The sequence below is a fragment of the Oncorhynchus nerka genome, linkage group LG10 (assembly GCF_034236695.1).
Source record: "Oncorhynchus nerka isolate Pitt River linkage group LG10, Oner_Uvic_2.0, whole genome shotgun sequence".
Taxonomy (NCBI): Eukaryota; Metazoa; Chordata; class Actinopteri; order Salmoniformes; family Salmonidae; genus Oncorhynchus; species Oncorhynchus nerka.
In genome coordinates, this window is record NC_088405.1 from 44,787,423 (window position 1) to 44,802,715 (window position 15,293).

The 15,293-nt window shown below is 43.8% G+C and overlaps 1 protein-coding gene across 2 annotated transcripts in view; it reads right to left on the reverse strand.

Annotated features, from left to right (window-relative positions):
- Nucleotides 1–15,293, reverse strand: part of wdr11 (WD repeat domain 11) — a 150,314-nt gene that overhangs the window by 91,847 nt on the left and 43,174 nt on the right. Inside the window, exons 7-10 of one of the 2 annotated variants that reach the window (XM_065023446.1) lie at nucleotides 13,580–13,679; nucleotides 12,995–13,202; nucleotides 12,822–12,922; nucleotides 578–754 (exon numbers count right to left, since the gene is read on the reverse strand). In XM_065023446.1, coding sequence (XP_064879518.1) covers nucleotides 578–754; nucleotides 12,822–12,922; nucleotides 12,995–13,202; nucleotides 13,580–13,679 — 586 coding nt within the window. Of the gene's footprint in view, nucleotides 1–577; nucleotides 755–12,821; nucleotides 12,923–12,994; nucleotides 13,206–13,579; nucleotides 13,680–15,293 lie in introns of both variants that reach the window. The other variant, XM_065023445.1, reaches the window with a different exon arrangement.

Here is a 15,293-nt window from a genome sequence, read left to right on the forward strand (position 1 = left end):
CCTGCACAGTCGTTGTACTCCACAACAGTGCTGAAGAATAACAAGACAACGGGAAGACAATGAAGAGAAAACTGGAGACGTACACACTACAACCAAACAAAGGTATCTCAAAGTGTGTCAAGCAAGTGAGTTACGAAAATTATGTCAACAGCTAAATGAAATCCAACTGATGCCATTGCGTGAAGATGCACACAATAAGCTCGAACTGACAATAGGACTATTTTTGACTGCTGTCATATCAACTTTGCCGTTATTGCTTTTGTGCCGAGTTTAACAATTTATCATGGCCACTTGACGCTTATAATGATGTTTAGGCTACTAATGTTTCATAATTTTCACCATGCGTCTTGGTGGTTGGGGTATTTTTATTTTGTCGTTATAAAAAGAAGCTGCTACCGTGTTCCAACACATAGGCTTTCTGTTTCATAGTTGTAAGAATGGCTGATCATTAGCTTGAAAAGGGGTCCATTCAAGTGTTAAAGGGAGATTTGAGGTATGAGCAAGCATCTATCCAGTCGTGTGTGTGTGTATTTAAATCCATCCCAAATACAGGGTCACACTGATCTGCAGTACTCACCCACAGCCAGTAGGGGCTGGTAGTGGTTGATGTTCTTGGTGGTCAGTGGGGGGCACATCCTCAGGGCGAAGGGGGGCAGGGGAAGCCCCGACAGTAGCCCCGTCAATAGGAACTTCAGCTGTACCTCCTGCTGCAGTGATGGGGGTGGTGGGTCTGCTCCTGAAACCAAACTCTGACCTGGATACACACCAACACACAGTATGGAAAGGGTTAACAGAGATCTCACCGTCTTAGAAGGAGCAAGACTCAATCCCTCTTGGAGCTCATTACAGAAAGGACAAATAATTCAGTTCCATTTCCCAAGCTACAGTTTACAACCACCATTGCTAGGGGTTGTGTTCAATGGTTGTTGATCATTAGTAGACAACCATTTTCAGGTCTTGCCATATATTTTCAAATAGACTTAAGTTAAAACTAACTCGGCCACTCGAGAACATTCGCCGTCTTCTTGGTAAGCAACTCCAGTGTAGATTTGGTATTGTGTTTTAGGTTATGTCCTGCTGAAATGTAAATTCATACATTGTGCCTTGTTGTAAAAAGGATGTACGTTTTGGAATAGTTGTACTCTGTACAGGCTTCCTGCTTTTCACTGTGTCAATTAGGTTAGTATTGTGGAGTAACTATAATGTTGTTGCTCCATACTCTCTTTCGCCCATCACAGCCATTAATTAAACTCTGTACATGTTTTAAAGTCACCATTGGCCTCATGGTGAAATCCCTAAGCGGTTTCCTTCCTCTCTGCCAAGTGAGTTAGGAAGGATGCCAGCATCTTTGTAGTAACTGGGTGTATTGAGACACCATCCAAAGTGTAATTAATAACTTCACGATGCTCAAAGGGATATTCAATGTCTGCTTTTTTATATTTTTTAACCCATTTGTAAGCATTGAAAAACCTCCCTTGTCTTTGTGGTTGAATCTGTTTGAAATGCACTGCTCGTCTGAGGGACCTTACAGATAATGGTTTGTGTGGGGTACAGAGTAGTCACACAGAGTGGGTTCTTATTATGTTAAGCACATTTTAACTCCTGAACTCATTTACGCTGGCCATAACAAAGGGGTTGAAGACTTTTTCACTCAACACATTAAAGATATATATTTTTTCAAATGAATAAAAAATTACAAACATTTCCACTTGGACATTATGGGGTATTGTGTGAAGGCCAGTCACAAAAATCTAAATTGAATCCATTTCAAATGTAGGCTGTAACTACAAAATGTGGACAAAGTCAAGGGCTGTGAATACTTCCTAAAGGGACTGCATGTGATGTCGTGTGCTCTCTGCAGGTTGAGGTCAAGCTCTCCTCCACTTTGAGCCAGGAGAGATTAACATGCATTATTAATATAAGCTTTTTGTGCACATCCAAACACCAGCCGTGCTGCCCTGTTCTGAGACAATTGCAATTTTCTAAATCCCTGTTTGTGGTACCTGACCACACAACTGAACGGTAGTCCAGGTGCAACAAAACTACGGCCTGTAGGACCTGCCTTGTTGATAGTGCTGTTAAGGTAGAGCAGTGCTTTACTACGGAGATACTTCTCCCCTTAGCTACTATCAATATGTTTTGACCATGACAGTTTACAATCCAGGGTTACTCCAAGCAGTTTAGTCACCTCAACTTTCTCAATTTCCACATTATGTATAAGAATATATAGTTTAGGGTTTAGTGAATGACTTGTCCCAAAGACAATGTTTTTAGTTTTAGAAATGTTTAGGACCAACATACCTTTCCACCCACTCTGAAACTAACTGCAACTCTTTGTTAAGTGTTACAGTCGCTGTGGTATCTGACATGTACAGTCGTGGCCAAAAGTTTGAGAAAGACACAAATATAATTTTCACAAGGTCTGCTGCCTCAGTTTGTAGGATGGCAATTTGCATATACTCCAGAATGTCATGAAGAGTGATGAGATATTTTGCAATTACTGGCAAAGCCCCTCTTTGCCATGCAAAGGAACTGAATCCCAAAAAACATTTCCACTGCATTTCAGCCCTGCCACAAAAGGACCAGCTGACATCATGTCAGTGATTCTCTCGTTAACACGTGTGAGTGTTGACGAGGACAGGGCTGGAGATCACTCTGTCATGCTGATTGAGTTCGAAAAACAGACTGGAAGCATCAAAAGGAGGGTGGTGCTTGGAATCATTGTTCTTCCTCTGTCAACCATGGTTACCTGCAAGGAAACACGTGCCATCATCATCATTGCTTTGCACAAAAAGGGCTTCACACAGGCAAGGATATTGCTGCCAGTAAGATTGCACCTAAATAAACCATTTACCAGATCATCAAGAACTTCAAGGAGAGCGGTTCAATTGTTGTGAAGAAGGCTTCAGGGCGCCCAAGAAAGTCCAGCAAGCAACAGGACCGTCTCCTAAAGTTGATTCAGCTGCGGGATCGGGGCACCACCAGTACAGAGCTTGCTCAGGAATGGCAGCAGGCAGGTGTGAGTGCATCTGCACGCACAGTGAGGTGAAGAATTTTGGAGGATGGCCTGGTGTCAAGAAGGGCAGCAAAGAAGCCACTTCTATCCAGGAAAAACATTAGGGACAGACTGATATTCTGCAAAAGGTACAGGGATTGGACTGCTGAGGACTGGGGTAAAGTCATTTTCTCTGATGAATCCCCTTTCCGATTGTTTGGGGCATCTGGAAAAAAAGCTTGTCCGGAGAAGACAAGGTGACCGCTACAATCAGTCCTGTGTCATGCCAACAGTAAAGCATCCTGAGACCATTCATGTGTTTGGTTGCTTCTCAGCCAAGGGTGTTGGCTCACTCACAATTTGCCTAAGAGCAACTTCTCCGAGAGCAACTTCTCCCAACCATCCAGGAACAGTTTGGTGATGAACAATGCCTTTTCCAGCATGATGGAGCACCTTGCCATAAGGCAAAAGTGATAACTAAGTGGCTCGGGGAACAAAACATCGATATTTTGAGTCCATGGCCAGGAAACTCCATAGATCTTAATCCCATTGAGAACTTGTGGTCAATCCTAGAGGCAGGTAGACAAACAAAAAACTACACATTCTGCCAAACTCCAAGCATTGATTATGCAAGAATGGGCTGCCATCAGTCAGGATGTGGACCAGAAGTTAATTGACAGCATGCCAGGGTGTATTGCAGAGGTCTTGAAAAAGAAGGGTCAACACTGCAAATATTGACTCTTTGCATCAACTTCATGTAATTGTCAATAAAAGCCTTTAACACTTATGAAATGCTTGTAATTATACTTCAGTATTCCATAGTAACATCTGACAAAAATATCTAAAGACAGTGAAGCACATTACTTTACTATTTATATTTTGGGCTACCTTTACTTCACTACATTCCGAAAGAAAATATTGTACTTTTTACTCCATACTCTCCCTGACACCCAAAAGTACTCAATTACAATGACATGAAAATTGTCCAATTCATGCCAAAGTTTGTTAATTTTGCCAAAGAAAAAATAATTAAAGTCGAAGGCAATATCAGTTGGTTTTGTGATTAATGAGCCATCTGATTCAATGAATCCGCGTCTTCCCCAGTTTCTTACGTAGGCTGGCGACCTGCGCAATCAAGGAAGCCTCCTCAAGCCTATAGTCCTCGGCAAGTAAATAATTGCCGCATTGAAAATTTGTGATCCGGTTTGTCCCAAAACAAAGTAGTAGAAACAGCTCCTACAGCGCTGGAACTGTTCATTTACTTCTCCAGACAAAGAGGGCTCCATTGGACAACTCATTTGGTACCAACTTTGTTAGCTTGATGGCTAGCAGCTTAGCATCTCTTTCAAGCAGGCTTCAACCTATCTGTTACGTGGGAAGTTGTGGTCGATGTACACTTGTCCCTGATGGAGGTTGCTCCAAGTCTCTTATCGCTCCCTGGCTACATATTAGATGCAGTTTCTGGCTTGTGACCATGGTCCAAGTGAATGTAGTTGGTCTCTCAGTTAAGAAACAGAAGGGTTACAGGTTGTCCCGTATTTTGTTAGATAAGTCAGATACTTGTGTAAGGAAAATAATTAGTGTAGAGCAGTGAATTTGACGGTTTAGGATTCTGACTGGTTTCTGGTTTTGAGAATTGCTTTATCTCAGAGATTAGGGTTTCTGAAGTCAGGTTGGGTAACTGCACATTATTTTTCTTCAGCTAAGGAAGTTTTATGTAAAATAAATAGAAAAAAAGTGTAAAAGTTAAGTAGTGGTGACAGTTGTTAATTTTTTATTTTTGTTGGGGAGATGTGATAGGGGGGCAAGGTTAGTGTTATGACAAAAACAAATACATTATGATACAATTCCACACTCCATCCGCCAGGTGGCAGCAACCTTGTCCAGATGCTCAGCTTGGTAAATAAGCACATCAGGGGCCGCATTTATTACCATTGTGTAAATTTCACACACAATTTTTCTTGGCGCCATTTAAAAAAACAAATATTTATATTTATTAGCTATGATTCAGATCCACGTTTTGGCACATATACACTGCTCAAAAAATAAACGGAACACTAAAATAACATCCTAGATCTGAATGAAAGAAATATTCTTATTAAATACTTTTTTCTTTACATAGTTGAATGTGCCAACAACAAAATCACACGAAAAATATATCAACGGAAAAGAAATGTATCAACCCATGGAGGTCTGGATTTGGAGTCACACTCAAAATTAAAGTGGAAAACCACACTACAGGATGATCCAACTTTGATGTAATGTCCTTAAAACAAGTCAAAATGAGGCTCAGTAGTGTGTGTGGCCTCCACGTGCCTGTATGACCTCCCTACAATGCCTGGGCATGCTCCTGATGAGGTGGCAGATGGTCTCCTGAGGGATCTCCTCCCAGACCTGGACTAAAGCATCCGCCAACTCCTGGACAGTCTGTGGTGCAACGTGGCATTGGTGGATGGAGCGAGACATGATGTCCCAGATGTGCTCAATTGGATTCAGGTCTGGGGAACGGGCGGGCCAGTCCACGGCATCAATGCCTTCCTCTTGCAGGAACTGCTGACACACTCCAGCCACATGAGGTCTAGCATTGTCTTGCATTAGGAGGAACCCAGGGCCAACCGCACCAGCATATGGTCTCACAAGGGGTCTGAGGATCTCATCTCGGTACCTAATGGCAGTCAGGCTACCTCTGGCGAGCACATGTAGGGCTGTGCGGCCCCCCAAAGAAATGCCACCCCACACCATGACTGACCCACCGCCAAACCGGTCATGCTGGAGGATGTTGCAGGCAGCAGCAGAACGTTCTCCACGGCGTCTCCAGACTCTGTCACGTGCTCAGTGTGAACCTGCTTTTATCTGTGAAGAGCACAGGGCGCCAGTGGCGAATTTGTCAATCTTGGTGTTCTCTGGCAAATGCCAAACGTCCTGCACGGTGTTGGGCTGTAAGCGCAACCCCCACCTGTGGACGTCGAGCCCTCATACCACCCTCATGGAGTCCGTTTCTGACCGTTTGAGCAGACACATGCACATTTGTGGCCTGCTGGAGGTCATTTTGCAGGGCTCTGGCCGTGCTCCTCCTGCTCCTCCTTGCACAAAGGCGGAGGTAGCGGTCCTGCTGCTGGGTTGTTGCCCTCCTACGGCCTCCTCCATGTCTCCTGATGTACTGGCCTGTCTCCTGGTAGCGCCTCCATGCTCTGGACACTACTCTGACAGACACAGCAAACCTTCCTGCAACAGCTCGCATTGATGTGCCATCCTGGATGAGCTGCACTACCTGAGCCACTTGCTTCCTAAGTGGACAGTTTGATTTCACAGAAGTGTGATTGACTTGGAGTTACATTGTGTTGTTTAAGTGTTCCCTTTATTTTTTTGAGCAGTGTATTTACCATTTACCATGCAAAATATATTTGAATAGCATCTGTTTATAAAGCCATACATACGCATGTTTCCCGTTATTAATCAGACCTGTCACAAAACTTTGGCTCATGAAAGAGCATAAAACACCTCCATTCACCTTTTATGGTGACTAGAACGCCCTTTATTTGCTCAATAATTTGGAACTATTGGCATTATTAGGCCACGGCATGCAAAAGATATATGGTTGTTCAATATTTTTGACTCACCACCTCGATTCGGTCTTATGCAGCAACATTTGAAATGGTGTTTTTTACATTGGATAAAAGTAGAGACACAGAACTACGAAATGGTATATCATACACTGCATTCAAGTAACAATGGGAAAGTTATTCTGCTTTGAAAATTGATCAACTTGTAAACTCACTTTTGAGAAAATCGCCTTTGAAAATGTTGGTATCTAGTGAAGAGCGCTTCTTTGTCAACACCCACTCCGCATCGTTCATACCCTCTTAAGCTTTAGCCATCTCGCTTCGCTCTCGGAGCACACACTTGGCGCTCTGGCCGATTATTTGTTTACCTCTGGATAACATGAAAACAGCATAACCAGCTCTGCTGGCAACAATTTCATTACGCTTTTTTGCCTGACAGGCAGATTAGGATACTACAGTGAAAATGGTTAACTTTGTTAAAGCAAGGCCCCTAAAGTCTCGTGTATTGTCTGCACTATGGGCAGCGACCATGTAACGCTTTTACAACATACAGAAAGAAGTGCACTGGTTATCAAGGGGCAAAGTATCGACATGTTTTTTATTTTTATTGAGAGACAAGCTTCAAGTTTACTTTACTGACCAAAATGTTTCACTTGTCTGACCGCTTGCATGATGAGTTCCTCAAACATCTGACCGATCTGGGTGGTGTTTTTCTCATCTGAATGATTTGAATCTAGGATTTCAGGGACTCTCCACAACTATATTCAATGTGCGGGACAAAATTGAGGCTATGATTAAGAAGTTGTTGCTCTTAGGTCTTTCCATCATTGTATGATTTTTTGTGTGCAAATTAACTCAAGCTTACGGACAATGTCAAATGTGATATAGCGAAGCACCTGAGTGAGCAATTACGCAGGTACTTTCCAGAAATGGACGACTCAAACAACTGGATTCATTATCCCTTTCATGCCCTGCCTCCAGTTCACTTACCGATATCTGAACAAGAGAGCCTTATCGAAATTGCAACAAGCGGTTCTGTGAAAATTGAATTGAATCAGAAGCCACTGCCAGATATCTGGACTAGGATGCACTCAGAGTATCCTGCCTTTGCAAATCGCGCTGTTAAGAGACTGATGCCCTTTGCAACCACGTACCTGAAATGTCCATCCCTAACTACAACATTTTACGACAAGATATAATTGCCAAAGGGGGCGGTGTTGCAATCTACTGCAGAGAGTTCTGTCTTACTATCCAGGTCTGTACACAAACAATTTTAACTTTTACTTTTAAAAATCCATCTTTCCAGAAACAAGTCTCTAGCAAGCTGTTGCCGCTTGCTATAGACCACCCTCTGCCCCCAGCTGTGCCCTGGACACAATATGTGAATTGATTTTCCCCCCATCTATCTTCAGAGCTTGTGCTGCTAGGTGACCTAAACGGTGACATGCTTAACACCCCGGCCCATCCTACAATCTAAGATTGACGCCCTCAATCTCACACAAATGATCAATGAACCCACCAGGTACAACCCCAAATCCGTGAACACGGGCACCATCATAGATATCATCCTAACCAACTTGCCCTCCAAATACACCTCTGCTGTTTTCAACCAAGATCTCAGCGATCACTGCCTCATTGCCTGCATCCGTAACTGGTCTGCGGTCAAACGACCACCCCTCATCACGGTCAAACACTCCCTAAAACACTTCAGCGAGCATGCCTTTCTAATCGACCTGGCCCGGGTATCCTGGAAGGATATTGACCTCATCGCGTCAGTAGAGGATACCTGGTTATTCTTTAAAAAGTGCCTTCCTCGCCATCTTAAATAAGCATGCCCCATTCAATTTTTTTTTAACCAGGAACAGATATAGCCCTTGGTTCTTTCCAGACCTGACTGTCCTTGACCAGCACAAAAACATCATGTGGCGTACTGCATTAGCATCGAAGAGCCCCCGTGATATGCAACTTTTCAGGGAAGTTTGGAACAAATATACACAGGCAGTTAGGAAAGCTAAGGCTAGCTTTTTCAAGTAGAAATGTGCATCCTGTAGCACAAACTCAAAAAAGTTATGGGACACTAAAGTCCATGGAGAATAAAAGCACCTCCTCCCAGCTGCCCACTGCACTGAGGCTAGGAAACACTGTGACCACTGATAAATCCACTATAATTGATAATTTCAACAAGCATTTATCTACATCTGGCTATGCTTTCCACCTGGCTACCGCTACCCTGGTGAACAGCCCTGCGCTCCCCACAGCAACACGCCCAAACCTCCCCCACTTCCCCTTCACCCAAATCCAGATAGCTGATGTTCTGAAAGAGCTGCAAAATCTGGACCCCTACAAATCAGCCGGGCTAGACAATCTGGACCCTCTCTTTCTAAAATTATCTGCCGAAATTGTTGCAACCCCTATTACTAGCCTGTTCAACCCCTCTTTCCTATCGTCTGAGATTCCCATAGATTGGAAAGCTGCCGCGGTCATCCCCATCTTCAAAGGGGGAGACCCAAACTACTACAGACCTATATATATTCTACCCTGCCTTTCTAAGGTCAAGCATTTCGCTACACTCGCATTAACATCTGCTAACCATGTGTATGTGACAAATAAAATTTGATTTGATTTGATTTAAGGTCTTCGAAAGCCAAGTTAAACAGATTACCGACCATTTCGAATCCCACCGTACCTTCTCCGCTATGCAATCTGGTTTCAGAGCTGGTCATGGGTGCACCTCGGCCACGATCAAGGTCCTAAACGATATCATAACCGCCATCGATAAGAGACATTGCTGTGCAGCCGTATTCATCGACCTGGCTAAGGCTTTCGACCCTGTCAAACGCAACATTCTCATTGGCAGACTCAACAGCATTGGTTCCTAAAATTGTCTCGCCTGGTTCACAAACTACTTCTCTGATAGAGTTCAATGTGTCAAATCGAGGGCCTGTTGTCCGGACCTCTGGCAGTCTCTATGGGGGTGCCACAGGGCTCAATTCTCGGGCCGACTCTCTACTCTGTATATATATCAATGATGTCGCTCTTGCTGCTGGTTATTCGTTGATCCACCTCTATGCAGACAACACCATTCTGTATACCTATGACCCTTCTTTGGACACTGTTAACAAACCTCCAGATGAGCGTCAATGCCATATAACTCTCCTTCTGTGGCCTCCAACTGCTCTTAAATGCAAGTAAAACTAAATGCATGCTCTTCAACCGATCGCTGCCCGCACCTGCCCGCCCGTCCAGCATCACTACTCTGGACGGTTCTGACTTAGAATATGTGGACAACTACAAATAGCTAGGTGTCTGGTTAGACTGTAAACTCTCCTTCCAGACTCACATTAAACATCTCCAATCCAAAATGTAATCTAGAATCGGCTTCGCAACAAAGCATCCTTCACTCATGCTGCCAAACATACCCTCGTAAAACTGACCATCCTACCGATCCTCGACTTCGGCGATGTCATTTACAAAATAGCCTCCAACACTCTACTCAGCAAACTGGATGCAGTCCATCACAGTGCCATCCGTTGTGTCACCAAAGCCCCATATGTCAGCGCAGCTCACTGATCACTGCACATGTACATAGCTCATCTGTAAATAGCCCATCCAACTACCTCATCCCCATACTCGGGCGGCAGCGTAGCCTAGTGGTTAGAGTGTTGTACTAGTAACCCGAAAGGTTGCAAGATCGAATCCCCGCGTAAAATTATTTAAGACAGACTCTCTTCAATACAACATTGCAGAGTTATGTGCATCCTTTCAAGCACACCCTTCATGATGAACAAATAATGTTTTATATGTAAGAAGGCCAAAAAAATAGCAAAATGATTGATTATTTTTAATGTAATATTAGCTCCTATCCACTGATCTAGAGGATAGGAGCTATGGGTTGTTTCTGGATTCTCCCTGGTAATTCAAGGCCATTTGAATATAACCTGGAGAGACAGTGCAGGGGATGAGTCATTACAGGGGTTTAGTCCTTACATAGCTTCCCCTTTGTCTGACTGTACTATTAGGCTTAGCCCATGTTGTTATTTCCTTCATATGGAGTGCTTTACTTAGCCTCTGTCCCAAATGGCACCCTATCCCCTACATAGCACACTACATTTGACCAGAGCAATATGAGCCCTGGTCAAAAGTAGTGCGCTATATAGGGAATAGCCACGCCCCGAGTGAGGTCAGAGAGGACAAAACTGCATTAAAGGTCTGGTAAAGAAATTAACATGAGAAGCGTTTATTCACGGGGTGAAGAAAATTAACTCACCTCAGGGACCAGAACATCACCAGGCTGCAGCGGCGCGTGTAAAGTGGTTCGAACTCTGACTATCAACACGAGGTGTAGAGAGAAGAAAACTCCCCTCTCGGACAATCACTGGTACGGCTGATTAGCTGTCCTAAGTCAAATGTCTAGAAATTTGAATTTAAGTGGGACAATCCTACTACTCTTCAAACCATCCTATTGTACTACTCTTCTCAAATCACCGTAGTACGCTACTCTCATCATCTAATAGGAACCATCGACACGGCTGGCTAGCCTATCTTCCATGGAGGATCTTCCAGAGTGAACAACAGTACAAGACGGGAAAGGGGCGACCCCTTTCGGACAATCAGAGCCTTACAAAGCATGCTGCTTAAAAGGCCAATCCATCACCCTTCCTAAGGAGGGCTGGTTCCGACAGAGCTAAACGGCAAAGGAAGGCATTCACACTCACATTCATGATTTCTTACTCCAAATGGGCGGCGGTTCGTGATTAGTCATGAGAATAGTTTCTAAAATGTATCGAAGATAAAGGTCTCTTTTTCACCCTCCCTCTCCAAGTCGTTGTGTAACAAGCCGCCATATGTTGTGTCAGTTCGCTAGGGACCTTTCCTAATGTATTAAGTGTGTATGTTATCCTGTGTTATTATTTAGTTAGCTAGTAAATAAATAATTAAACCACTTTGTGTAGTACTGAATCCTAAGGCTGGGGTTTTTGCAGAACCAAGGAGGTTATGACTGTTCAGAATGATGATATGATAAGAGGTTATGATTAATATGTTGACTGTTTCATAGATGTGATAGGTAAAGACTTTTAGAGTTTAATTCGGGAGATGGTAACTCAAAACAACCGCTCTTGTGGTGCCCCATATTCCTAATGAGTTAATTGTTATATGATTAATTTAAAATGAAGTCAAAAAAGTTAGTTAGCTGATTGGGTAAATAACGGTCATCAGATTAATTCAATTAAAAAGTCACGACACCAATAAGAAACAATCATATCCATTTTCTGTTGCAAAGCATTTTAAAATGTTGCGTGCCCTAATGAACACGGCCCAGCAGTCAGCTTCCATCTGCAGCTGGGCTACTCTATTCACTAGGCTAAAAGGGGTGAAAGTGGGCCATTCCTCTGTTCTACCAACATCAATATATACAGTGTATACTCCAGACCACAAAACAAAACCAATGGCTCTCATACTCAACACTAACTGACGCACGTTGAATCTCCCACCGCTCATCCACATGTACACACTAGTATTCTTTATTAGCTGCTTCATTATGTCTCAAATCTAAAGAGCACAACACAATGTCCGCATTTAGATGTCTACAGGCATAGCTAGTCAGAGGGAGGGAGAAAGCGATAGAGGGAGGGGAGTAAGAGAGAGGAGAGAGCAACACATAGAGATAAAAAAGAGAGAAAGGAGAGAAAAGTAACAACCTACTCACAAGATCTCTTTTGCTGGGGTTTTCAGTGCGAGCAGTAGTCAGCGAGTCAGGGTTGATGAGAAACAAGAAATGACAGAAGGGGGAGAGATAATGGTCGCCTCGGGGCTAAGAGTGCACACGGCTCAGGCAAACTGCAATGAAGGATGTCTAAAGGGCCCTGGCACACAGCCGGTGTTTGGATTCTTTTTTGTTGGTCTTCTGAAAAGATTCTAAGACTTGCCTCATCTCGAATTATTCGTTTTTCAAGAGAATTGAGAACGGTGATTGCTGCCTTGAACACACTATTGTACTGTGTACGCGATAAGATGATTTATAAGTCATAGATTAGAAGCATGACCTGAATGTATTGATTTGATTTCTGTGTTGAGTGAATACAAGAGCCCAGCCATGTGTTGTGTTCATTAGGCACAAAAAGAAAGGAAATGGTCCAAAACAGGGAGATTCTATCTGAACTTGTCCAATAAGAAATGCTCATTTTCAATTGCAAAACATTTTTCTATGGTTTGTCCTAATGAACATGCCCCAGGTGTGTCTAGTTGAGATGAGATATGCGTACCGATCATGGTGTTAAGAGACAGGTCCTGAATCTTCTTCTGGTTCTGACCCAGTGGTGAACCACAGAATGCCACAGGAGCGTAGAGGGGGGACAAACCCGAGCTGAGGGAGGAAGGGAATTATTATAACTAAACAAAACACGTTCAAAGAGTGTGTGTATGTATGTATACACACCTAGGGTTGACCGTAGGCTTGGACACGTGGGCTTTGAGCTCCCACAGCATGACACGGCCGTCGCTGACCGTCAGGGCGGCGTTGTTCTCATTGACCGGACAGATGACCATGCGGTAAGGTCGCACGGTCTTGGTGACCCTGATGGCATCACACTGGGAACGCAGGTCATACACCAGCTCCTGGACACTCTGCTCCGGATCTGACGCAGCTACTACACACACATTATGAGATGGAGAGTGTAGGAGGGAGAAGGAGAGAGAAAGAAAGAAATTGGGGGGAGAAAGATAACGCAATTGACTCCCCGCTTTCAGAGTCATCAGCACTTCTCACTAACAGAGGAGAATGTGAAAATATACAGTCTATTGACGTGCAAGAGTTTTGGGTTATTTACTGCAGTCTAGACTGCTAGATGGATGAATGGAGGAGTGATTGACAGATGGACAGAGAGTGTGAGAGTAGATTAGTTCTTTTTGAGAGAAGATGGATGAATGGAACAAATGAGTGACAGAGGTAGAGTAGAGGAGTTCTTGTTTTTGAGAGAAGATTGACTGACTGTGTGAGTGACAGTAGAGGACGGGTGCTTGCCTGATTCGTCGGGTGCAGTGGTGGAGCGACACACCCTCAGAGTGATGCAGCCGTTCTCGTGGAGACAGAAGAGAGCGTCTCTTTGGGCACAGGGGATCACCTGGATAAAGGAAGTAGAACAGAGAATGATGTGATTGGGTGAAAATATCCCCCAATCCCAAACTAGCCCATAGCCTCAAGCAACTCGCTTGGAAGTCCTTCTGTTATCACTATCAGAGGGTGACTACAAGAGCGGTGAAGGGATAATATAATATGCCATCAAGCAGATACTTTTAACCAAAGCAACTTAGTCATGTGTGCATGATTGTTTTTATTTGGGTGCTCCCAGCGGTAATCGAACCCACGCTCATGACGTTGCAAGTGACATGCTCTACCAACTTAGCCACAGAGGGATCAATAAGCTTGGTCGAAATGGCTATCAGAGGGTCTCATTATCCCCTACGAACTAGATGATTTCACCCCCTTAGCTTTGGGACATCACTACATATGGAAGAGGTGCGTGTTAATGCACAAACGGAGGGTCGGGGGGAAGTGGAAGAGAAAGGGATTGGTTGGGGATTCAGCATATTGTGTCTTTATTGGAGTATGACTGGGTAAGTGTGAATGTGTAACTATCTCTAATGACAGTGTGGTTGTGCATGTGTGTGTGTGTGTCTTAGTGTGTGTCCCTGGCTCCCTATCCTCTACCACAGTCCAGGCTGGACTCAGAGCCTTCTTCGCTGCAGCTGTATCATCACTCATGCAAATTGGCTGTGACAAGCGCTTTACAACACTTAGCGAGAACCCTGCAACTGATGGACAGAGCCTCAAAGGCTGAGTAATGCTGCTCCTCTACTACTGCCCTGTGACTTGGGCTGCTGTACTGAAATGTGTACAGTGTAGGCTACACAATTCTGAACCCAAACAGACAGACATACAGTACCAGTCAGAAGTTTGGACACACCTACAAATTCAAGGGTTTTTCTCTATTTTTACGATTTTCTGAAGTGAGGAAAACTAAACTATGAAATAACACATATGGAATCATATAGTAACCAACAAAAAAAAAAGTGTTAAATCAAAAGATTATTTACATTTTAGTTTCTTCAAAGTAGCCACCCTTTCTTTGCCTTGATGACAGCTTTGCATACTCTTGGCATTCTCTCAACCAGCTTAACCTAGAATGATTTTCCAACAGTTGTGAAGGAGTTCCCTCATATGCTGAGCACTTGTCAGCTGCTTTCCTTCATTCTGCAATCCAACTCATCCCAAACCATTTCAAATGGGTTGAGGTTGGGTGATTGTGGAAGCCAGGTCATCTGATGCAGCACTCAATCACTCCCCTTCTTGGTCAAAATGACCTTTATACAGCCTGGAGGTGTGTTGGGTCATTGTCCTGTTGAAAAACAAATGATAGTCCAACTAAGCCCAAACCAGAAGGGATGGAGTGTTACTGCAGAATGCTGTGGTAGCCATGCTGGTTAAGTGTGCCTTGAACTATAAATAAATCACAGAAAGTGACACCAGCAAAACACCCCACACCTCTTCCTCGATGCTTCACAGTGGGAACCACATAAGTAAATATCATCCCTTCACCTACTCTGCGTCTCACGAAGACACAGCGATTGGAAACCAAAACTCTAAAAAATTGGACTCATCGGACCAAAAGAAAGATTTCAACTGGTCTAATGTCCATTGCTCGTGTTTCTTGGCCCAAGCAAGTCTTATTTGCGTC